The 25,157-nt window shown below is 42.7% G+C and overlaps 1 protein-coding gene and 2 long non-coding RNA genes across 3 annotated transcripts; 2 read left to right on the top strand and 1 right to left on the bottom strand.

Moving 5' to 3' along the window:
- Nucleotides 1-26: 26 nt before the first annotated feature.
- Nucleotides 27-16,879, bottom strand: LOC136422441 (calcium-activated chloride channel regulator 4-like). The gene is made up of 11 exons (XM_066410213.1): nucleotides 16,682-16,879; nucleotides 14,383-14,534; nucleotides 13,803-13,945; nucleotides 11,951-12,243; nucleotides 11,396-11,662; nucleotides 3,554-3,678; nucleotides 3,167-3,266; nucleotides 2,193-2,492; nucleotides 1,365-1,589; nucleotides 637-922; nucleotides 27-244 (listed from the first exon to the last, which is right to left on the bottom strand). Exons 1-11 carry the CDS (start codon nucleotides 16,853-16,855, stop codon nucleotides 27-29), a joined length of 2,283 nt encoding a protein of 760 aa, XP_066266310.1. The 5' UTR covers nucleotides 16,856-16,879.
- LOC136422652 (uncharacterized) lies at nucleotides 6,094-10,539 on the top strand. The gene is made up of 3 exons (XR_010753652.1): nucleotides 6,094-7,661; nucleotides 8,420-8,536; nucleotides 10,239-10,539. It is a non-coding gene; the product is annotated as an uncharacterized lncRNA (long non-coding RNA).
- Nucleotides 16,880-18,217: 1,338 nt separating the features above from the next.
- On the top strand, nucleotides 18,218-22,784 carry LOC136423580 (uncharacterized). The gene is made up of 4 exons (XR_010753760.1): nucleotides 18,218-18,412; nucleotides 20,874-20,942; nucleotides 21,866-22,064; nucleotides 22,474-22,784. It is a non-coding gene; the product is annotated as an uncharacterized lncRNA (long non-coding RNA).
- The last annotated feature ends 2,373 nt before the right edge of the window (nucleotides 22,785-25,157 follow it).

Here is a 25,157-nt window from a genome sequence, read left to right as displayed (position 1 = left end):
GAAAGATACCAAGCAGCAAAACGCTGTTAAACCCTATATTTCTTCGCATTCAAGAAGATAGGTTGCAGACCTGCGTTCTGTGACAAGGCGGCACTGTTACCACGTCGCCCCGTTCCGTTCACTACGACGGAAGCTGCCTCTCCGAACTCGTTGTTGACCTTGACCGACACGCTGTAGCGGCCTCCCGCCGTGAAGTTCAGGAAGTACCGGGAGTAGATGCCGTCGTTTTTAGTCACGTCGGCACCTGAGAACAATCACAAAATATCAGCGGCCGATTTTCTCAATCATTAATATGTTTTTCAGTTATTTGATGGCATTTCAGCACCATGGAAGAAGGGGGTAGTGAGACAGAGATAAAAAGATAGTGAGAGAGAGGGAGAGAGAGAGAGAGAGAGAGAGAGAGGGATAAGAAAAGAGACGATAGGAGGAGCCTTTTAATGACTGAAGATCTTTAACGTACATATATACCCCCATTGGGCTAGATACACAGGTAAAAGAAATAGACTATACTTTACAAATGCACATACATGTATATACAAACTAGTGTGAGTATTATGACCTAGTATGTAAATTCGAGGTCTTGCCTCTTTGAACTTTAAGAACAGATATAGTTTTGTGATCGAAGATCGCCATTACCTGCACCGTTGTCCAGCAGGAGAAGTTCGTCAACATCCTCGCTAGGCGGCTTCTCTATGTAAGCGATGACGGTTGCCCCGGTGACGGGCAGGTATCCCTTGGTGACGGACGCGCGGACGGTCAGGGCCGTGGACTCGGGGGAGGAGCCGTTCAGGGAGATAGTGCTGACCTGAGCGGTGACCTTGATGGGCTGGCTGTCCGGAGTGGCGCCCTTACAGCTGACCAGTATGTCCACTTGTTGGTAGAAGTAGTCGACGATGGTGATGTTGTATAACCACTTCCCGGGCTGAGAAAGACATATGATAAACAGTTATCAGTGAATAGACCTATCCTGACTGTCCACCACGATTAACAGTTCAACCAATGAGATAATGGTAATTGGCGATTCGACCAATGAGTGGCTGAATGTAGCCTCCTTTGCAGGCCCTCTGGGTGGCGCGATACGATTTCCCAGGTAAAGACACTAGAACCAATAAGTTGAAAATCGCGAATCAGCGCCCCCCCCCCCCCAAAAAAAAACGCCGGCGCCTCCCAGAAGGAGGATGGGCTGAATGTCCGTTGAATATTTGCATTTTCGTGTTTTGATTTTGCATTTCTATGTTTTGGCGAAAGTAGGTGGGGCTATGGGATCTGCCTATTACGATAAGTCACCATAAAACAGAGCACATCTTTAGACAAATTGAGATTATATATTCGGCTTTAGTTAGATGATAGACAGTAAGACATACCTGTGCTACCCCTGGAACCTTCACCTGAATGTTGTCCGACATCACGTGATAGGACGGGTCGCCTTGACCAATCACAGTGCCGTTCGGGGCTATGATCTCAATGCGAGGCTCGACGCCGCCGTTCCACATGAAGGTAAAGATGGCGTCCCTTCCCTCGCTCTTCTCGATGTAAACCTGGTTGTAGTAGTTCTCTCCCGTGTTTAACGTCTTCGTTTCACTGATGAGCTGTAAAACAAAACGCGATACATTAGTTACCATCAGAATATTCTGAAATAGCCTTTATCTAAGAATATCCTGTTGTCCATCCAAATATATCTCCGGCAAAGAGGCCCTGTTTTTGACAGTACTGGTTTGTTGGTTGCTTTGCTTGTGTACAGAGAAGTTATGAATTGAGTTCAAAGAAAATTATGTATATTAGGAAAGGTTGGAATTCAGATCTTAAGTTTTCTGTGGACTCTTACTCATTGCAACATATACCAACCCCATACAACTTTCTTTCAGACTACAAATAACATGTTCGGCATCTCCAAGATGTGTCAACTTTGTTGTTGTTGTTGTTGCTGTTGTCGGTTTGCACACACGACTTTTAAAGATTGATATAAGCATCCTCGCCGACCAACTCCCAACCACGTATAACAACTAATCAACTCCCAACCATGGTCTGGAGAAGGTCGGGAGACGATGGTCGGCTAAGCGTGACAGGTGATTAACTCCTAAACATGGTCTGGAAAAGGTCGGACGGTGGTTGGCTATGTGTGTGACAGGGGCTTAACTCCCAACCATGGTCTGGAGAAGGATGGGAGGCGATGGTCAGCTCTGTGTGTTTACCTGTATGGTCGCCTCTCCTCCCGTTCTATCGTCCCTAGACAGTACGGAGGTTGTGAAGGCGTCGTTCAGGGCGGTGGAGTCTCCCTGTTCCCCCGAGTAAAAGTACGACTTCCCCCCGGTCAGCAGGGCCAGGGACTCGATCTGCGGGTCGGCGCTCCGCTTGTAGGCCAGGGTGTCTATGATGACCCCCTTGGCTAGGATCTGCGGCGTGACCGTGACGATGTAAGGGACTTCGTTCTCCTGCCCGTCACTCATCAGGAACAGGATGCCGCCACTCGGATCGCCCTGGGCCTCCAATACCTGAGAGACAATCAAGTCAAATGTCTTTTGAAAGGGTACAAGGCAAAATTGTTTTAAAATTCAATGAAAGACTGTACAAATATGAAGTCTCATTCCATGCTACATGGCCTCTTATAGGGTAGTTTTTGCGACATGATGATGAATAAAGCTATTTTTGAAATGTTGGAACTTTGGAAGACCAAATTGTTTCAAATTTAGGTATACCATCTCGCTTAATTGTTTTTTTGTTTTTTTACTTTCGGTTTGGCAGACAAGGACGACGTGGCACTGCACTCAAGTTTTTATAACTTATATCAACAGTGCCACGTACAGATAACAACATACCCATTTTTATTTCTATACACCTGGGCGAAGTGAGGAAAGTCGTGTTAAGTGCCTTTCCCAAGGGCACAACATCGGTGGCGTCAGGGGGATTCGAACTCGGGACCTCTTGGTTCTGAGTCGATCACCCTGCCGTTACGCCACACGACCCCACAATATTTTTTGCACACCTCTTAATTCCGCACCCGGTGTCAAAACAAATTTCTGCCCCTGCAAAACATTTGCCCCAGCACTGCTTGGACTGGCATAAAATTGATCACAAGCCGGGTCGGCCATATGTGACGTCATAAGTGGTAACTTTGACGGCTCTGTTGACATTCCCGGACACATTGTGCATACTTTATGTAACATACCTTGACACCTTCAAGTAGCGCACATCCGACACAAGTGGTCCCGCCTACGGTACTGGGAACCCTGTTGATGAGCGAGGTACGGTCGGCAGCACTGGTGATCCTGGAACAGATCAAACTCTCAAATCAACTCAGGTTCGACGCAACAATCCAAACATACCCACCCCAAATTGGAAGATATTTGCAAAACCCTTAACATTAGACCTTAGCAAAACAACTATTGTTGCTTTTCTATTGTTGAAAATTGACCTCCGCGAAGGAGATTCCCTTCATTGTTTTTGGTTGTGTTCGTCTGTTCGTACCTTTGACTCAAGATCGTTTTTGAAGGATTTGTATGATTTTTGGTATGTTTGCAGTTATCAAGATCCCAAAGAGATTGATCCTACTTACTGTAAGAGTTGATGGTACGTGTTTGCTGTTGTTGAGAAGGTGACGATGCCCAGCCAGCTGTCGTCCTGGACCGTGCTCCGGATGAAGTGGGTGGCGGCCTGGTTCAGACGGCGGATAGGATCGCCCTGAGAACAACAGCATTATGGTGAGGGTGACTAACAGTAAGCAAGGCCCACAGAATCTGGTGTAAGATCAGAGAGCTTACAAAGAAAAGAAAAAGGACGAACAGAAGAAAAAGAAAACCCAGGGTGGAAGAAAGAAATAGAGCAAAAGAAAGGGAAAGGAAAGGAAGGAGATAGAATAAGATTGGCAATGAAAAACCATTGCCATGGCGACGGTGTAAGGTTTGCTATTGATAAATGTTGGTGGCGTGGTTTGATACTATACGTGTGCACTTTAAATGATAGATTAAATTGTCGAACATCCTGTGACATGGACTTGGTATAGTCGTGATAATTGAGTGGTAGATTTTTATCAGTACTATAAACTTTGTTTTTCCATGATGCTGGACTCTGTATCAGTTACATGTGTTGGGCCTTTTGGGCCTGTTTTCGACAATGACGAGATTTACAGTGAGTATATATCAACGGGGGGTGCCCTAACATGTCACGTTTTTTTACGGGCTCGAACTCACAGCGCTCCATTGCTGGTTGCCAGAGAATGGTCATGTTTTAATGAATGTATTTTGAACACATTCATCTAAAGTACATACATGGACAAGAAATGTATTCATACTGTTCATGGGCCCTTCACGCTCCGCGTTACATGCGGAAGACGCTGTGAGACATTTTCACGAATGTACCTTCTGATTTAGTGCTACGCCAGATAGTGTGCCTAACTTAGCACGCTTTGGTTATTTTGCTCTCTTCGGAAGTTGGTGATGAAGTTAGGGAAATGTAAATAAGGCTTGAAGTCTGCTATATTCTAGCTTTCTTTTGACCGAAAAATTTTGACTGTGTGCACTTCTCACGTCATGTGAGAAGGGTTATGTCCAGCGCATCCCAGCTCATGTTTTCACGGGAAATAGGCTACTACGCACTGTGCGCGCGGCCCGACGTACGTCTTGCATGCGACCCGACTTACAAAATCATTACGAAAAAACGACACCGCTTATGTCAACTTATTGGGAAATATCTTCGCCATCTCTGTATACAGTTTCCTTTTCATAGACGGTACCAATCACATGTTAGAGCGTTACAAATCTGTGCGTTGAATCGTTCCGCCACCATCGCGGCCCAAAAAAATGGCGGGAAAACAACGTCGCCAGACGACAGCGATGTTAACGTTGTTTTCTTTGGTCGGTTTTCTTCTCAACAAACACTTAAAGACCCAATTTTTTGGGGTTTTATGCAGCTATATTTCTTATGTGTATGATAGAAACACAAACCAACAGACAGGCCTATAACTATCATTCCATTATTCATGGAGATAGTGATTTCAACGTGCTTTATCCGTAGCTTCTTGCACGTCTTGAGTTATGCCGGCGAAAATATATACAGTAGAATCCGCTTAACTGCACCACCCATTTGTCAGCGTTTTGGTGCAATTGTGCGGCGGCTGGTGCAATTATGCGAAATGCCCAGCTGGACCGCACCATGATGGGCGGGGAGGGGGGTGTATTGTTAGTCAAAACACTAGCACAACAAAAACATGACCCTTTGCTGAAAATAAAGAAATGACTACGACTGACCTGTTTTGATTTTGCATTCTTTCATTTTTCCATGCGATCTACCGCATTAATTTACAACACACGTAACGTTACAGGGGAGGCATTCTGAAACATCGTCATGGGATAACAGTTTCTGTGTTACATTACGTAGAGTACAGTTGTCGATTTACGTAAATCATGTACCGTCATGAAACTAGGAACTGAACCTAAGACTTGGTTACTGATTACGGGTGAGCCCAGAGCAGTGCCCCCTCTCATGTTTGGACAAATTAGACTGTCGACACCATGGTAGTGAGTTGTACAATGTATCCAGTGGGTAGATATGGTTAGATGACTTAGATCAGTGACAGATCATTCTCCTTATAGCAGAGCCGAACCCGCGTTTACCTCGTTCTGGTGAATGCAGGAAGTTTCTACGACGCGGATTCAGCTCTGCCATAAAAGAATGTGACAGATGATCACGTCAGCACCGCACTGCCAAAAGCGACTGCTATGTCTTCCTACGTGTTTGTAGGTTTTGCTGACTCGCTGTACGGTTTCCGACTGAATGTGACGTAAAGACGCCGGTCTTTCATAATTACAGCAGTATGTGACTATAGCGCTGCCGCGAACCTCGAACCACCGACAACACCCCATGTCATCCTTAATGCGAAATCAAATCCCCGCGAACTTGAATGCACTCACAGTAATAAGACAGTGTACAGGTAGAGACCAATCTTTATTGAGTACAGCGTAATGCCGCCTTTGGTAGGCGTGCGTCTCTTATACTGGTATGTCATTCTACAATGTTTATTCAACATACTATGTAAATAAATGGTAGAAAAATTTGACTTTCTGTATTGACCAAATCTTACATAGTGCAGCTTTAATGGTTCCTACACGCCCTGTGACCCACCCGGGACCCCCCAAACGATTCCTATCAACGTGACTGTCAATGGAGACCGCCTTCTTTTGTTACTCATAACATATTGGCAGTATTGTGCCTTTACACCGGCAAGTATCGGCTCATTTGTACAGCGTTTGCCGATTTTTAAGTCAACTTGTGGAGGATTTTTGAAAAATTTTGGTGCAGTTATCAGGCGTTGGTGACAATGCGTGGTGCAGATATGCGGAGTCACTAACAATGCAGTGAATGGGAACCGGTTTGGGATTTGGGGATTTGGTGCAATTAAATGGAGTGTGCGTTTATCCAAGGTGCAATTAAGTGGCTTCGTCTGTACTAGTATATGTGGAAACACAGATGCATACCGGACGCAAAGAAACACAACAAAACTAGGTTGAGGGATGAACAAAGCAATCATTCCTATACAGCCTAGATGCGAGACTGCTTCCAGTACCTGCACTGGCCAGTTAGTTTGTCGTGTCAATGCCAACATGCCCCTAAGGAAAATGTACTAAAGACCCGCTCAGTTAGACCCTCAGTTAAAAGGCGGAACATGTGTTTCCCTCCCTGGCGAAGGTTATAGCTGAAGGGTCGGTATTTGTGTGTGTTTTTTTATTCATTTATTAATCGGCTGAAGAATACACAGGATACAGAGGTGATCCACTCTAGCAAGTATACGTAGCTAATATCCAACATCACATCTGAAGATACAGCATTTGGGTAGTTCGATACAAATTTAAACAAGCAATATATACAATAAACAATCAATATATAAACCAAGTAATACTAAGTTTTGGAACGTTTGCTAACTACAATATGACTGGGTCAAGCCAAAATTTCAGTATTACTGGCGAGTATGGCTATGAACAATTTTGTAGAACATGATCAGCGGGTGAACATGACGACGATCCGAAAGATTTTCCCGACCTAGTTCAGCAAGGAGCGAAGAATACGAAGACCCCTATACAGCCCCTGAAAGTACAAGAGCGCATTCGTATTCGTATACATATTCGGACTCGTTCTAATCATTGGGAATCACATAAAGTATACCCATGCCATATAATGTCACCATATTCAAGGAGAGGGTGAATAAAGGATTTATAAATAACATCAAGTATTTGTGTTGACATCTGGCATCCAGCTGGTGGAATTTTAGTATCAGTCCCTCCGGATCTCAGGGCGTGACTTTCTAGAACGCCCACAGCAGGGCGCAACCAATCACCGACAGCTGGGCGTGAACGACAGCAGTGCGCAACCAATCACCGACAGCTGGGCGCGAACGACAGCAGTGCGCAACTAACCACCGACAGCTGGGCGTGAACGACAGTAAGGCGTAGCCAACCACCGACCAACCAACTACGGTAAGGCGGGACCAGGGCAGGGCAAACGACAGTCGATTAATTAATCGCGCTTTTGGGACGCCATATGACCATTTGACCATCAGAAGTTTGATCCATTGTTCAAAACGCTGCGTCGACCTCCACCCGTCCGGAGCCGAGGAAAAAGCCAGGAAGGCGCCCACACCTTCCGTCAAAGACTCAGATAGCGGTCTGAAGGTTAGTGAAGTTCTAGTTCTTGTACGGCGCATATTTTTCTATACACATAGAACTTGCCGTTTCTATGCTTGATCACTACGTTATTTCGTGGTCTGCATTAATTCTATTGTCCAACATAGTGGTTACAAACGACAAGTCTTCTATATGTCTTCACACTGCGTGATGGAAAACTGATTTGAATTGTAGCACCCCTGCCCTCCCCCATATACCTCACAATGAGCTCGTTTTTAGATTTTACGGATTTTGATTTGTGCAAACTTACAAGTACAGTTGGAAAGAGAGATGATAAGTACCTTATCTTTTCGACATGGAAATGTTTCTTGGAAACTAACAAAGTCACAAATATCCTGTTAAGCTCAGCCGACACAAATATCCCTCACCGGTGAGTTACAGATTTTCCGAACAGTTCAGTTACCCATTAATGTGCATCGATTTAAGTTAAAGTTGCAGGAGTTTTGTTTATTTATTTGCGGAGAGGACCATGCCCATGTATAATGGGAAACTTCTAGAAGAAAAATGAATTTTCTACATGTCCAGTTACGGACGTGTTTAGCTTTTGGATCTGAAATGCTTTCAAGTGTAGGGTTGAACAACGTAACCATAGAAAGCATAAGATATATGTCATCTTCCATTTTCCGCCGAACATCATAGGAATATTAATCCCTAACACGTTCTGACTTCCAAAAAATAGTTGCATGTCATGTACGAAACTTCTGTACAACCAAAGTTGTAAGTTATTCATCAGCTTGCTTTTTCAGGAGTTACGAGATAATAAGAATAGGAGGATGGAGGAAGGCTGGAGCAGCCAAACCGGGCGACCAATCAGGAGGACAAGTTACATGGAGGCTGTTCAAACAGTTTGCCTGGACAACATGGTTAGTAACATTCATTTCCCTTTCTTTCTTTCCTTGTTCTTTTTTGCGTTTCGGCGCATGCGCGCCGGAACGCATTGTCCTGGCTTTTACCTTCAAGGAAGGAACCAGGGAAGCTTGGTTCAACACTGTGTCGCACACAATAAGACCTTATATGGCAATACGTTCTCAAATCCTTGTATAGCCGTTGCCTTATATGGCAAGAGAGCACGAAAATGCAGGCAGGCTAGATTTGCATGTGACACAGGACGGCGACCGCATGTAACTGCTACAACTGTTCGGAAATATCATTGCATTGTGGTTTCGGACTTTGATATCCTGAAAAATGACCATATTACATCTATTCCACAAGATTGCAGAAGAAAAAAAATGATTTCGTCAAGAAAACGACCAAAAATCGGCATAAATGATACCATATAGTGAGGTTATAGCATTACGTCCAGAGTGAATAGTTACGTACCGCAGCTTGGTCGATCTGGCAACGCGAAGCACTTCGGACCCAGAAGATCCGGGTTCGTCTCCGTGCATGGATTTTTTTTTCTTTTTAGATATTGAATATCAAAAATATATATTGATATTATATTAATCTATCAATATCATATTTATGAATATCATTTTTTTTCATTAATAAATAAAGAAATATTTCATATTTGTTATTTTTAAATATTCATTTAATATATACAAGGCCTTTGTCTTATGAACAGGACTTCATAGATTCCAAACCCGGCATTCGAATTTTTCTGTTCATTGTAATGGAAAATACCGTGCAGCGGCTCCTATGCGCGGTAAGATGATTCTTGCAAAACACTCGCCACTAAACTTCTATCCCGGTGTAAACAGAGGCTCTTGATGTTGTTTGCAAAACAGCGATTCTTTGTTACAGTAGCAAATGCTCCATTGTTCAGTATCGACTTCATTCAGACAACACGGACGTGGAAAGTGGCGCCCCTCGGCACAAAACTATGGGAATTTTCATGAATTTTAGCAAAATTACCCAGGAAAATAAGGAAGAAATGTTGTAAATGCGGAAACCAGAATAATACGGATGAGGTAGCTGTTGATTTGTTTGACATTTGGTAGTCATTTTAGATAGAACCTTAGCTGTTATGAACTTCTATTTCACTTAATTACCATAGTGCTGATGATTCAATGGTGCTTTTTCAAATTTTATGTTTTATTGCGTGCCATGTACATAATTACATTGATAGCTTTTATAATGAGCCTATTATACATTTTACAAATAAGTACAAGTTGTAGGCCAAGACCAGCTTTTTCAAAAGCACTTAAGTTAAGTGACGTAACTTCAAAATTGCTTTCCCCAATCTGCCTTTCTCTATTAAAACAGTACTCATTTCCCAAAATGACAATTTTTCTTATAGACTGAACAGCCCTTGAGTGACTTCCTCTGGCAGATTTTACTTCAAGTAAAGGGAAAAGACAATTCACACTTACAAACGTAGCCGAAACGCCAGCTTTTTTTTAAAAGCTCTTGTTTCGATTACGATGAATGGAGAGGGATGGGTGGTGCGTTGGTTTAATCAATTAGATTGTACATTGTATGATAGGGCATGACATTTCAATCATCTAAACGAAACTGATAGACATCCATACATGTTTACATGTTGATTATGGTTGTCATGGAAGGAGGTGATCGAGCCTGTTAACATGTATCAAGGTGTTAATAATCCTACATTGTTTCTTTCAGCTCTGCATGACAATAAAGACAACAGTCATCAGAAAGAGTTGAACTTGAACGGCAGTAACAGCACCTTTCAAATGCTGTGTATCACCTAACCAACAATCGTGGGGATCAATCTAGTCAGGCTTGACATTCAGTCTATAGTTCCAGAATTTCTGTGGCATGAATGGCCAAGTAAACGATTTGCTACTTGTACAAATATTTTACTTTAATGTACAATATGGAAATGTATCTTCCATAACATTGTTTTATTAACTATCTTATTTTCTCTTACCATGTTAATAAAGTAAAAGAGATAAAAACACAATGTGATTGTCTGTTTCTTTTCCAACGTTGGCGATTTAGATAGTCCCTAACCTGAAGACATATGAGCGGCTTGAGTCATTCAATATTTGAAATCATATGTAATAAAATTCAAAGGATTATTGTGTTCAGTTTGTTCTTATTTCAAACAAAATACAACTTATTTAAAACATAAAGTTTTGATATTTCTATTTCCAGTTGTATCTTATCAGAATGTAACGTATTATTCGCTCTTGTAAAAAAGGCTTCTTTAAAAATGTTCAGATCATTGCAACAAGCCCTGGCGAAAGATATAGCTAAAATACTAGTAGATCAACAGACATAACTATCCCTTTACTTCACACAAATACCTTTTGACAAATACATGACAAACAAGTACTGTGATTAAATTGCCAAATTAAACTGTTTACCATATGTGCTACTTTCAAAATTAACACAGGTAGACAGGGGAAAGGTAACTTCAAAACAAATTCCCCAGGGAATACTCAACACATTCCAGACATGCCTGTGCAATTCTGGGAATTCTTACAGAACGGGCGTAAAGTATACTATTAGGCTCGCCCCTGAGGCGTCGCCAAAAAGGAAAACTGAAATAAAATGAGTTAGAGTCTTAACAACCGGTACCCATCTGTATCTGTATAGCCGGTATAACAACTTTTCGGTGTAGAACGCCAGCTTCGCAGGCACACGGCATGGCAGCAGCTGATTATTATATTACACTGAACGACCTATCACACATAACTTTTGCACAGCTAACAGTAAGCATTGTTTAAAGCTGTCTAGTGAGGATACTCCTACAGTACTTGGTGGCAGCGAGTTCCACTCTACGGTAGATCTAAAAAAACTGTATCCCGTCCTACCCGCATGCTGCCCGACGTGTCCAGCACCAGCACCATCCTGGGCTCCTTCTCCTGAAGCAGCTCGAAGTCTGGGACCGTCGTCACCACTTCCTTGGGAGGGTTGGCTCCATTGGCGAAGTCCTGGTGCTTGTTCATGACGTCCCAGGTGCTCTGACCTTGACACATGACATTGTGTTTGTTGGGCGCCTCGCGGTTGTGTGAGGACAGCGGGTTGGGTTGGCCGCCCTGGCTGAAGAGATGCTGGCCGCCATGACAGAATTCCTCCACCTGGGGTAAAGATTTTGGCGGGAACATTTGACATTTTTCCATTTACAAACATTAGTCTCTTCTTTGATATGCCATTTTAGTAAAAACTCCAGATTTTATTGGTTTTACGTACGTAGGTGGTAAAGATTTAGGTTTATTTGCAATCTAGTCGTTTAAATGCAAAAGAGTGCGAAATTATCGTAAAAAAAGTTTTTTTCCTACTAGTCGGAAAGCCTCTCTTTATCCTTGTGTATGTCTGCAAACAACAATTGGTTAAAACGTCAATATTTTTGTCCACTTCTGACTCACTTGCGGTAGGAACTGCATGAACATGTAGGACCCGGTTGCACGGTTCCGAGTAAAATCCGGAATGAAGCGACAGTCGGCCTCCGGAAGTCCGGTTGCCGGGTCCACTTGGCAGCGGTTTCCGGTGACTGCATTCTCGGACCGTCCGGCGGTGTAGGCGGAACACCGGACGGGCTGGACGCCCATGGAGGTGGAGACGTAGAAGTGCGGGTAAGATCCCCCTAACGGGTCGTCGAACCCGTACTCATCGAACAGGCCCCAGCGAAGATGGCCCCACTCGTGGGTTATTGTTTTACCTGCAAGAAGGAAATTAAAGTTTCCAAAGTTGAGATGAACGTGTATGTTCCTTTTTGATTCCCTGTACGGAGTCTATGTTTTCCGGCGTGTCTGTTAAGGTCGTATCCTAGTTATCTAAATACACTGTCAGTATATTCAAACATGAGTGAGTAGGAAGATTGCCCTAGAGGCAAGGTTCACCAGGATTGCAGGAAATACAGTTCAAGAGTTGGTAGAACAAGTCGTTGATCACTCTCCACGTTGACATTTGGCTGGCGGACAAAAAGAAAACCTGAAAAAGCAGCAAGCGAGACAAAAACGCCTAAAAAAGACGCCCAAAACAAGCTAGAGCTGGCTGCTCGAGTCAGTAATGTGGACAATGCAGTTCTTTCCCGTGCGATCACTGTGGTTTACTGCCATCGTATCGGTAGTCCTTCTGCTACCATGAACCTATAATAACTGGTTCTACTCAAGAGGTCAAATACGGCCTTGCATTGAACAAACCCGTTAAAAAAAAGTTTCAAAAAAGGAGAAGAAATTGGGAAAACAAGAAAAGGGCGATAGAATGGAAGAAAATGAAGATTGAAGAAACTCAGGTACAAGGTGAAAGAACTCAGTTTCAGGCACTAGGGCATACATTTTTGTAAGGTCATTTGAGTCCTTGACCTTTCACACATATGCCACAGTTTGAACACACGCCATCACCCGAGTAACCGTTAATAACCCTGAGCACAAGGACCCCGTCACTGGACATGGACTGACTCAGCAAGTGCTTTAACTGTACAATCTACATATCTCAACCAAACAACCAGATTAACCGGGTTAGACCTTCTATTCAGCCACTCATGCCATAGGTCATACCGTCAATACTTCTCACCATGTTCAAGCGTACCCACATTTCTATATATAGCAACCTTTGACATGGTCTGATTCAGAACGTGCTTTAACTGCACAATCTAGACTCACAACCAAACAACAAGATTAAACGAGTTAGACCTTCTATTCAGCCACTCATGCCATAGGTCAAACGTACCCACATTCCCCAAACAACGTTTAGAGATCTTGTATAAGCCTGGTGGATTAATTCGAGATACGTAGTAAGCCACCTGACATGTTATGTTTTATACATTATAAGGTGCAAGCACTCAGATTGAATGAATATCAAGCTAGATTGAATACCAATCAGACGTATTCCTGACATTAACCCTGGGCGTTATGCCCCAGATGGGGCTTTTCCCAGTAAGGAATAGAAATAGAAATAGAAATAGAAATAGAAATAGAAATAGAAATAGAAATAGAAGTAGATGTACAGTTGCCTTATATAACGGTCTTGGTGGCTTTCCTTGAATTGAAGACGAAGCCTGACGATTTTTTTCGATAGCTAGTTGTATAATGTGGCCTCGCCATGCGTTTTCAGCCTAGCACACCAGGTCACCCCTTTTCATATGCATCTCGATACGAGTGTTGGATTCTTTGGATCTTTGTGATGAAGTCGACGTCGTGAAGCCAGAACAAGGATTGAAGGCTTCATACTGTATTAGTCTTAAGTTATGAAGGACAATAAGAAGAAGTGTCTTACCGTAAGGCCCCCAGGTGCTTTCTCCGTACGGCTTGTCCACGACGTACCTGGGCGTCAGGTGCATGTAGTCCCCGCCCACCCCGCACCCGCCCGGCTGTTGTACGTAAGGGTTATCCCCATACAGGGGGTTCTGTACGTCCACTCTGTAGGGTAAGAGAACAGAAACATACAACTAAACATTTAAGTCCTGTCGGCTACGCTCCTGAGGTGTCGCCAAAATATATTTGAGGATAACATAACAGTGTTTTAAGCTACGCCAAAAATAGCTACTCAAGCAACTGGATAAAATTTTGAAACGGTCAGACGTTTCAGACAGCATACCCGCTATTTTCCGTTAGTGACTAAGGAAAGATCTGGCAGAACCAGGTTTGATACCAAAACTTAATAGAATATTAAGTGTTTTAGCTACTTTCTATTGAACTCGTTCCTATAGTCTTCTAATATTCTCATCTTTCCGGAAATATCGAAGAAGTACACGCAATTCATAGTGGCTTTAGAACGCCCAAACCTTCCTTCTTTTTAACTTTATTTATATCTATTATATAACAAGTACAAGTGTTGAAGATATGGTGTTTTTTACCTGATGTTCGCCCTGTCAAACGTCGCTGTTCCCGGCGGCAGGTAGTGAGGCTGTCTGGACCACGTGTTGGGGATGAGGATCTTCACCTGTTTGAGGAAGGCTCGACTGCGGGTGGCGATGTAGAGCGACTCGGAAGCCTCCGTGAAGATTTCCTGTGGAAACACAAACACACAAATTCTGCTGCAGTGCCGTAGGTAGCCGCCAGGAGGCCAACTCTCGAACTCGAACTTTGTCTCCCAGACACCTACCCATCTACTAGATACTAGTATCATGAACATCTATTCACAACTTCTCAAGTTATTCTGTTTATATCAAACGCACATGCCTCCACAACCACTCCGCGATAGCAAAATCGAAAACATAACCTCCTGGCGAAGGTGATAAAGAGTGATTGGGAGTCTTTCTATGCGAAAAAAAGCGTGACGCTTTTGCAATATCTAGTAGTGCAGTACAGCTCTGCCACGGCTCACGTTTTCAGCCAAGTACATCGGGTAACCCCTACTCTTCTCGATAAGTGTTTTCTCGGGTTCTACGTTCCAAGGCAATTGAAATATATCAAATATGTGTCATACTTGAAACGACGTAATCCCCCCTCTCTTGCGACCGCTGAGCGAGATTTGACAGATGGCTGAATGAATTTCATAAACATTTAACATATCGAATAGAATGACTTTTTTACGTTTTGGGTGCTTTGCTATCTTTTACTTAAATCAATTTTTTTACATCTTGCATAGTATTCAAATTATGAAACCAAGGATCACACAGATCCAATTCTGGTCACTGCACGGTCGCCTATTAATATAAAATAGTATGTATTGCAATCAAACGAAGTCTACATTTTCACGATCAAATCTAAGCAGTTGAAGTTCAGTAAACGCTTATGTCAGCCATTCATAGCATACTTTAACTAAGTACATGCCATGCTATCCTCGCAGTAGACACGTCACGTTTGCCTGGTTTGCAGTGAGTCAAATTGCACCAGATGTTATAAGTGGTTACAGACAACAACCTGCGCTATGTTTGTCTTTAAGATTAGCTCGAAATACCTGTAGATTACGGACTCTACGTTATAAGTAGAAAGAGTTCTTTAGGTCGAATTGTCCTGTTCAAACTTTGGTCCCAATAGCTGCCTTTGATACACTGCATGTTTCCATCATCGCTTGACAGATGGTTGTGATAAAGTAGAAATACTTGATTCTCCTTGACTATTGCGGTATGTTTTTAGAACGTCGACTTCTTTTGTTCAAAGTTCGACCCAGCATTTGTTAGACGGTAGGTGTTTTCTGACGACTCAGCTTGAAGTGTTGTCCCACTTAAAGCCGAAATTTCTCGCACTCCAATGAAAAGTAGAAACTGTGAATTTTTATATAAGATGTATCAAGATGGCATTTCGGGTCCCTTATACAATGGTATACAACGGGATACCAAGGGACCTTCTTGGGGATACTTACTCACCGCAAAGATCTTGGGGGCAAACATTAGATTTCCTACCATGAAATATTTAAATGAGATATAAGATGAAAGTCACTTTATTATGGATTGTACACGATATGATGCTTAAGGCTCAAAGCTGTTCACCTTTCTTACCACTGGCTGAAAAGAATTTGATACATCCCATCCTAGAGATGAATTTAATCACATTCTAGGGGTACATAACTTTGTTTGAGGAGAGTCATACCTCACGCTGGTTACATAACCCACCACACGTATCGATAAGAGTAGGGGGAATATCGTTGTGTGAGTAGATCAAATAAATCGTCAAGATATGCAGCTTGTACTGCTCAGTACACACCTGGTGTGTTACGCCATGAGGTGGTTTACCGGGTATGTAATACAAACAAACAAGCAAATGAAAGGTTTAAGTTTACCGTTGTATCATTTGCTCTAGTATCCCTCTTTCATTCAGTAGCCAATATGTTAAATACGTTATAGTGTTTCCCGAGAAAGAAAAAACGGCAGAAGTCTGTCACATACAGAGATGACTTGCGTGCATGATCTTTTATTCATTTTTCATTAAGGACCCCTCATACTTGTGTGTATATTCATGTGCGCATGAGTTGCGTATTAACATTTTATTGCTTGAGGTAAAATATGCGGGGAAGAGGTTGTTTTCTACTTTAACGCACCGTTGTGCAGCCTAGTTATCGAACCGAAGAAATTACTTTTCGGTCTCAAACTTTACGTAAACCAAAAAAGTGTTAATACGCAACTCATGCGGACTTGCATATACGCACAAGTGTGCTGGCAGCTTTACTCTTAATAGTCTTATCTATATCTTTGATGAAAAAACGATACGAACCTTGAGTCTGTCGATGATCTGCTGGTCCTCGGGGATGCTCCTGTGGATGGCAATCAGCACGTCCGTGTACTCGTTGTTCTGCAGTTGAATCACGTTCGGCGCGCTCACGGTAACCTGTGTCCTCCAGATGAAGACACACGAGAACACAACCAAACGGAGAGTTAGAGACGCCATGGCACAGCCTGCTTCCCTACGCGCTAGTCGGCCAGGGAGGAACGAGAATGGCCGCGTCAGCTCATTATATAGTATCAGGTGATTAACCTGTATGTATAGACACAACTCCTGATAATAAAAGTTAGTTTATTTGGGGCAGATAGCTACGGATGGTTACCGTTGCCATGACTAGGAATAGTAGGTGGATTTAGACCGATTGAAAGTACATAATGAACTAGTATGAGGCCTGTGTTGATAGTGTATTATATGTATATCGGATTTGTGTAAGAATATGTTTCCAAGTTTTTTAGTCTCCATATTCATATTTGTTGTAGCAAAATTAATGATGCCTAATGAGCATGGTCAGGGCACATTCTTGCATAACTGTTTATTTGGATATCCATTTACGATAAACTTTACTTACTTACTGCCCTCACACGTAGGGCAACAATTTGCGATAAACGTCATTAGATAAAACGACATTTGTAACAATGAAATAGGAATAAAATTGGCATCGTCATTTCCGTAAACAATGCTGACGGGGTTGGCCGAAAACGTGGGGAAGTCACAATTTCTTCTTAGTTAAGTCTTCTTTAAGAGGAATAAAAGCATTCTATCAGCCGAATATGTGAACACAAAAGACTTTGTAGCTTTCTCGTTGTCCCCTTTATTCAGTAGTAACATCTCATTCTTAAGTTTTCATAAATCAAGACACCGATTGGAAAATACGTGTTCTATCGTACGTTGACCGGACGGAGTTAGAAAGGCACAATCTTGGCTTGTAGCATCTATAAATTGCACTTATAGCCACTTCCCGCAAGAGGCGCTTTCTCCTTGTCGACTCCCATGCAATACTCTAATTTTACAAGTCAAAGTTTATTGAACAACAGGTACAATGTATAACAAACAACATGATTCACATTCTTCAAAGGGGTTGCCATAGCAATGAGGTTAAAAGACACAATCCCCTTTGTCATACCATTATTTACCAAATGAATACGGGCCTTTCTTACATAATATAATGCAAACTTTCTTTGCACAGCTAGCAATCGTTACAATTGGAACGGAGAACATGAATTAATACGGACTTCTGACTATTATGCACATATAGAAGGCACAAATGCAGAGGAGGGATAGAGAGAGAAGAGAGAGAGAGAGAGAGAGAAAGGTGGGGACAGAAAGAAAAAGAGAGAGAGAGAAAGAGAGAGAGAGAGAGAGAGAGAGAGAGAGAGAGAGAGAAACGGAGAGAAAGACACAGAAAACAGACAGAGACAGACAGCCTGACAGAGAGAAAGACAGAGGTCGGGGGAAAGGAAGATATTCCAGTATCAAACACCCTTAACACGCTACAGTAGCCCTCGGTTCCCCTCCGTGTGTGTCAAAGTTCACCTTGTCACCAGCCAGTGGACAAGATCCATCCTCTAAACAAACGGTACAGACAGTCTGACTGACTTGACTCAATAGTCGGCTGTGGAATCCGTTTAGACATACATGTAAAGAGGTCACTGGTACACAGCGACGAACTGTCCGCTGACAGCCAGGGTGAGACCGGGGCACAACAGCTACAAGACGTCCGACGTAAGTATGACAGACGAATGGGCGAACCGTGTAGACTATGAAGTCTATGTGCCGTAGATTTGGTGACTGTGTTCTTCAGTTAGTATAGTACAGAGTGGACACCTGGTCTTTGACTTTCGGTTTATTCTAAGACTATAAACACAAAGGGTAATCAGGACACTTACAGTTCTCAGTACTGCAACAGACGCTGTTTGTGGCGTAGATTGAATTTTCAGGCGAGTCTTACAAAACGATCGAAAGAAATTTGTTTAGTGTCCGGGCCGGGAAATGCGTTGGGATGTCTAACAAACCACAAAGTAAATTGTATTATACCAGGCCAAATGGTTTAGTCCGAAGCGTGTCATTCATTGTACCCATAGAGTAGCCATAGCCTGTCTAACACTACTTAGGAAGAAAATTCCGCCCCCCCCCCCTCTTTGGAGTCATTCGAACATCGCAGAATATGTCAACTACAACAAGGACGTCCTTGTCTTTGCTAACCTCAAGAAATCGTAGCTACTTTCATGTACACATTTTTGCCATTCAGGGAGCAAATACTAAAGCAGCGAGTTGGAATAACTGGAATTTTTGTACCCTGTTGATAGAAGTCGCAGTTACGATTTTGTCGTAGGATTTTCAGCTAGACTGTGGCAGAGTCGACTATCGACAGCGATGTACGATAATCTTTTCTACCTCAAGACAGCTGAATTTCGTACGACGTCTTTACGACTGTTCCAAGACATTGATGTGCCGTCATAAAACTGTCGTACGACGTACGTGGCAGTGGTTTTACCGGCGGTATTCGACTGATAACACTTCTGGTCCTTTACAAAGTTGTAACGAAAGAGTTGCTCAGCTTCGACCCTACTATGGCCCCAATCCCAAGACCTGCGACACCTCAATCCCTAGAAAGCTTTTCTGACACAGTGCCAACTTAGCCAACAAATCTATCAATCTCTATCCGAGCTACATTCCTTAGTCGTAAATTCAGGCGAAATCTTACTCCAATCTCCACTTTCCCTTGTGACTAAAACGCTGTGTTCGCCTTTTTTGTCGAGATTAATGACTCTAATCTATTGATGTTAAACGTCACCGTCCCTAAATAACCGGCCGCACGTACTTGCCACCGGGGTCAGGAGATCGACTGGACCGAGAAATCCCGAACACGCGACAGGTCAGGGTATGGGTCACCGGACTGGGCATGGCCTAAAAACCTGGTCTGCACTTGCCAATTAATATATTGAACTAACAAGCAGTGACCGTTAGTTTCCATTATTTAAGAAAAGATATAAAACAACTAGAGCTGGTGGTGTAGTCAGGTAGATCAAGAAAGGATGTTTTTCATCACATTAATTGAGGATGGCAGGTAAACAATTTTGTTCATGTTACTATATCACTAGATACTTTTTTTTTCAATTTACAGTGTCCTTGCATTTCATTTTTACTAGTACTGTTAACTACATTGATTGTATTGTCTTTAGCTGCTGATCATTGCACATCTGTATTTTTCATATATAATTTTGTCACTCAAATTCACTATCAATGGCAGAAGATGCCAGAGGGCATTGGGTACGGGCCACTTTCTCGGGTGCTACATGATTATCGTATTTTCTTAGACTTACCGGACCAAATCTTCTGAATGTTGGAATGGTGTAGGAGCTGTTTTTGTTTCCTTTTGACACGATGCCAACGGTAACACAGACACACAGATGTTTCCGTTTAGTCTAGGTCTGCTTTGACCATAAAACATCCAAATCCTCATGATGCAGCCAAAACTAATCTACAAGCAGACGTAAGGTTGTAACTTGTTACCTCCATGAAAAATGGAGGTATTGTTTTGGGTCTGTTCGTGTTTGTGTTTCCGCGTATTTGTGGTCAGCATGCCTTAAGAGCCTCTGGATTGATTGTAATGATATTTGGTAGGTAGGTTGGCCTTGCGGTGACGAGGGTCAAGGTCGATCATCCCCCCCCCCCCCTGAATCGAAGATTCTGCCAAATCGCGATCTCTACGCTCACATATACATGACACGCCCATCCCAATCACAGCGGCGGGCACAGGTTGTCTTCAACATATTCACAACTTAATTCTATCAGTCACCTATCTCTCTCTCTCCAATGCGTGGCACGCGGTGTTGTAAGTTGAACTGTACGGCACGTTTGACGACGAGGTATGTCCCTGTAACTCAACTGGTAGCACCCTCACAGTTGAGCTCTTGGTTAATTACTTATTGGAAGGCCCCGGAGTAATCCTGGGTCAGGACATCTCTGTTGGGGCTGCACCCGTCTTTAGGAAGGGAGGTAAAATGGGGTTCCAGTGTACGAGGTGCCTCGAGCATGTTGTTGCTTGCAACCCCTCCCTGTAAGATATACACTGCTACAGAAACAGTAAGCGATATATATGAAACTCGCTGCCCTATGTGCCACTAGGCACTACAAGGGTCTGAACGAACGATGTATGACGACGAAGATCTGTCCCTTTCAGAGACCATCCTGTCGACAAACGATGGCGAACTTCCCACAAGAAAGGACCCCGCCATGACCGAAACAATGGGTACGTCAAATACTCTACCTTCTTTCTCTACATTTCTCTCTATATTTGTATCATATTCCATGGATCGTTTAGATAGGGCTTTCCGCATTGCACCATCTAATAGATACAGTGATGGTGTTAGCATGCATCACCATACTTTAAATCATTGATCGTATTTGACTCTAACACCCACGGGGCGCTGGTATGGCGTAACGTGGCCCGTAGAGATCAATCTATGGCCCATAAAGTATCATCCAAAACAGTGTATCAATTACATCAAGGGCTATAGATATCGTTTGTTTTCATACGGTCCCTCTTTAGGGTAAAAATTTTGTGTTTTGTGACTTTGAACTACGTTGTAGGACATTGCAATGAGATAAACTTGATTCTGGAAAATAATCTCGTCGTTATTGTATTTTATATTATCTTCTCTGTTTAGAGTTCAAAGTTAAGGACGTCCTTCAGTGGCAGTGAAGAGGCCATAGTTGACACTTTTCCGATGAGTTTAATAGCGTTAACCGTTCGATACGTCAATACGAGTTTTTGCGAGATGAACGCAAATTGCACCCTGGGTACACGCGTATGCTGTATGTCTTTACACGGAGGCAGAAGAAATTGGTCTTAAACGCAACAAACATCAGTACCATTGCGGCATGGTTTGGAAAGCCTGTGAGAAAATAAATTGTCCTACACATCTCATGTTACCATTAGGGAAATTATACATTTGTATACATTATGTCGTCGTATGATATAGAAGTGTAAATATGGCCATGGGTACCTGACTTCAGTTGGGGAGGGTTGGGGAGGTAAAAGACAACGGAGGGTGAGGCATAGCTCGACCTTCCACATGATATCGTGCCCTAAACACTGAGGACAACAACCCACTACCCCTTTGGCCTCCAAAAGGCTATGGGACTACCTTTACCCTTTTCCTTTTACTGCAGACATGGAACGCCATATCTTCCACGTGGCGCACGAGGACGCCCTGACCCGGGGCCTGTGCGGGAACACGGTGCCGGTGTGCGACGCCTGTCTCATGCGGCCGCTGGACGGGAGCGAGGGCTTCGAGGTCGGCGACTACACCGAGATGATCTGCATCGCTTTCGCAGCCTTCACAGCAGGGCTATTCTTCTGGTTTTTATGGTAGGTTGCTATTGTTGAAGTGTCACTGGCGTAGACCTATGTAAATTACATGTAATTATTCGAAAATTGTGATACGAACTGAATGTTCCGCTATAACGTACTGTTTATGTTTCATATTTTATTTCCCTTTCCCATATTTTCTTCTTTAAAACAAGACAAAATCTTTAGATTCCTTTTATTGTTATATTTTTTCTTCTTTCATATTTTGCTTGCATAGTTTCCTACCTATACATACAATGTATATAAACCTTAGTTTAACAGGCCCAGAAAATGATAATGGGCACAATCTGTGACAATTTCACATCAATGCAGTATCTACTCTGGCATGTTAAAGGATCGGCAATAACGTGTAGAACAACTACATATATCACCATGTCTTTTACTCATATTGATTATCATATCTCTTTAGGTATACAGGCATCTAAGCTGTGCAAGACATCGACGTGGATTGGCCGTGGCTGAGCGGACACGTACTTTGGTCAAGATCGTTGCAAAATGTTGAGCAGAAATCTCTCCAGACCGTCCATCACTATCAACAGTTCAACCAATGGGACGATGGCTCATAACGGTTTGACCAATGAGAGAATGGCAAGTGGCGGTCCAACCAGTGAGAGAGTCGCTGCATGTCCGTGAAATATTTGCATTTTTAAGTTTTATTTTGCATTTCTACGCTTTGACGGAGGTGGACACGGGATCGGTCTGTTTCAATGGATTGCGTCTACTACGAAGTCTACATCGTTAATAACATACGGATTGGTCCGTTGGCTAGACTGGCATCCATCCTATATTCTAACTTCAGTTCGTTCCTCTGCATCGCTTCCAGGCAAAGTATTTAGTAGCTTCGTCAAGGCGGTTATGTTTTCGGTGCTGGTTGTGTTTGGGTGGTTGGTAGCTCCAGAGGCCGAGAAAGTAAGTCGTGTAGGTTTTCGGCCCCCTAGCGGATATTTTGGAACTGCAGGGGCTGGTTTTGTTCGAGACTTTGAAATAGGGTAACTCAAGAAGGGGTTGACAAATAGTCATGGTTTTTGGTGTGTAGATAGCTGAAGTGATGCTTTTTATATAAATTCCGGAGCGAGAGGTAGAATAGGATTGATACCAGGCTATCCGTTGGCGCCGTTGGTTATACGATATTGTCTCCATTAAAACAAGACAAAATCTATAAGATCCATAACGTATTAGATTCCATGGAGATCGTTTAAGGTGCAGAGGAAATGCTGTGTGCGGAATAAAATCACGGACAATGGGGTTTCGCCTGATCCCTCCTGATAGAAAGGCCACAGCGACCTCCAAGCAGATGTAGGGTTCGGGTAACCATTTTAGTCGTGTGTTTTTGCCTCCTTGAAGAAAAATGGAGGTATCGGTTTGTGTGTGTCTGCCTGTCTGTCCGTCCGTCTGTCTGTGTATTTCAGGTCAGCATAACTTAAGAATGTCAGGATGGATATCGATAAAATTTGATTTGTGAGTAGGTCTTAGAAAGACGAAGGTCAAGTTCGATTTTGGGCCCCCTGTCTCTTCTTGGTACTGCAGCAGAATTTCCATTTTTTGTATCTTTTGCTCTGAATATGCTATCGTTCTGATGTTTTGGTATCAAATAGCTTTTGATGTCAGGCAGAAGTGGTGTGGGTTTGATCCCCCTAGCAGATAGCTCTGGAACTGCAAGGGCATTTGCGTTAAAATATTTCAAAGTGAATAACTGAAGAAAGGAACGACGGATTTCTCTGATATTCGGAATACGTAAGACACATCTGCTTGGAGATTACACCGTTGAGTGATGCTGAGCGCTTGTGTTATTTTATAGTCCTTACAGCGCCATGTGCTTGTAAAAAGCTGCAATAAGTATCCAGTGTATAGCTGGTCATCGATCATGACAGCTTGCAATAACCGATAACTTAACCTTACTGGTTTTGAAAAGGTTACTGAACGAATATTCAATGTCACAATATTGGGCAATAGCATCGAGGTTAAATGGTTTATGAATACATATGTAAGGTGCAGTAGAATAGTGTGGTTTGCAATTGAATTATTCGTAATTTCTCAGACCGTGCCTTTCTGACTGCGAAACAAAACATATCTGGTTTCTACAATGAATACCATATCGAATGTGGCTTCTTAAATGTCTATCATGTTGTTCTCTATATTTGGAGCAATGGTTAATTAGTAGTACTATTTATTCTATAGGTGGTAAGTGGTAGCATTAGTATAGTGCCTTCAAAATACTTGTACATGTACATGCATATGTTCATATGAATATGACAATTTGTTCCTTTGTAATATGGCTTTCTGAGGCAAAGAAATCATTCCTCTTGAAGTAGTCTGGAAGTTAGGAAAATGATAATTGTTTGGTTAAATAAAATCACAGCATACAAGAGGTATTGCATGACTTGGTGTGAACTTACTGTCATAAATACACAAAAGTGACCTACTTTAATACTAAGACTCTAAGTAAGAGATTGGTTACCGTGTGATTAGTCAGAAAAGATCGCCAATTGTGAATCATATTTGTACAGAATGATTAAAAGTAGCAGCACTGAGAATGTATGGCAACGCTGCATTGTATTGTATATACACAAATGTATTGAGCATCGAAGACACGCACACACAGAAATACACACACACACATACACACACACACACATGCATGAACGTGCACACATACAGTCAAAACAGAAAGGTAAGCCCTCAACACACCAAATACTTTGTTTACATAGATTCAGCCAAAACTGTTGCAAAGTGACACCTCAAAAAAACACTTTGTGCATTACATTTGTTTCAGTTGCAACTCAACTAGTCAAAATAATTTCAGGTAAAGGTAGTCCCATAGCCTTTTTGAGGCTGTAGAGGTAGTGGGTTGTTATCTACTGTGTATAGGGTATGGTATTAAAAAGAGAAGCATCCCTTCTCTTCCACCGCCTTTTACCTCCTCACAGATCGAAGAGTGAGGAAAGTCATGTTAAGCACCTTTCTCAAGGACACGGTGTCTAGCCAGGAATTGAACTTGTGACTTATGGAACCTCATGTCCACTAGCCTAGCCACTCAAAGCAATTAACTATGGCCAGTGAATGCTACTACATGTACACACACAAATAACAAGC

This window comes from Branchiostoma lanceolatum, chromosome 17, assembly GCF_035083965.1.
Source record: "Branchiostoma lanceolatum isolate klBraLanc5 chromosome 17, klBraLanc5.hap2, whole genome shotgun sequence".
Lineage (NCBI taxonomy): Eukaryota > Metazoa > Chordata > Leptocardii > Amphioxiformes > Branchiostomatidae > Branchiostoma > Branchiostoma lanceolatum.
The sequence above is the reverse complement of the archived record's forward strand: the minus strand, read 5'-3'. Positions and strand labels throughout refer to the sequence as shown.

What these genes read in the sequence shown, in the direction of transcription:
- LOC136422441 (XM_066410213.1), bottom strand. Translation starts at nt 16,855, where the DNA reads ATGGCGTCTCTAACTCTCCGTTTGGTTGTGTTCTCGTGTGTCTTCATC. An exon ending in TTTGACAGGGCGAACATCAG is followed by an intron (nt 13,946 to 14,382) that starts GTAAAAAACACC and finishes CTTACCCTACAG; the next exon opens with AGTGGACGTACAGAACCCCC. An exon ending in CGCTACTTGAAGGTGTCAAG is followed by an intron (nt 2,493 to 3,166) that starts GTATGTTACATA and finishes ATTGTCTCTCAG; the next exon opens with GTATTGGAGGCCCAGGGCGA.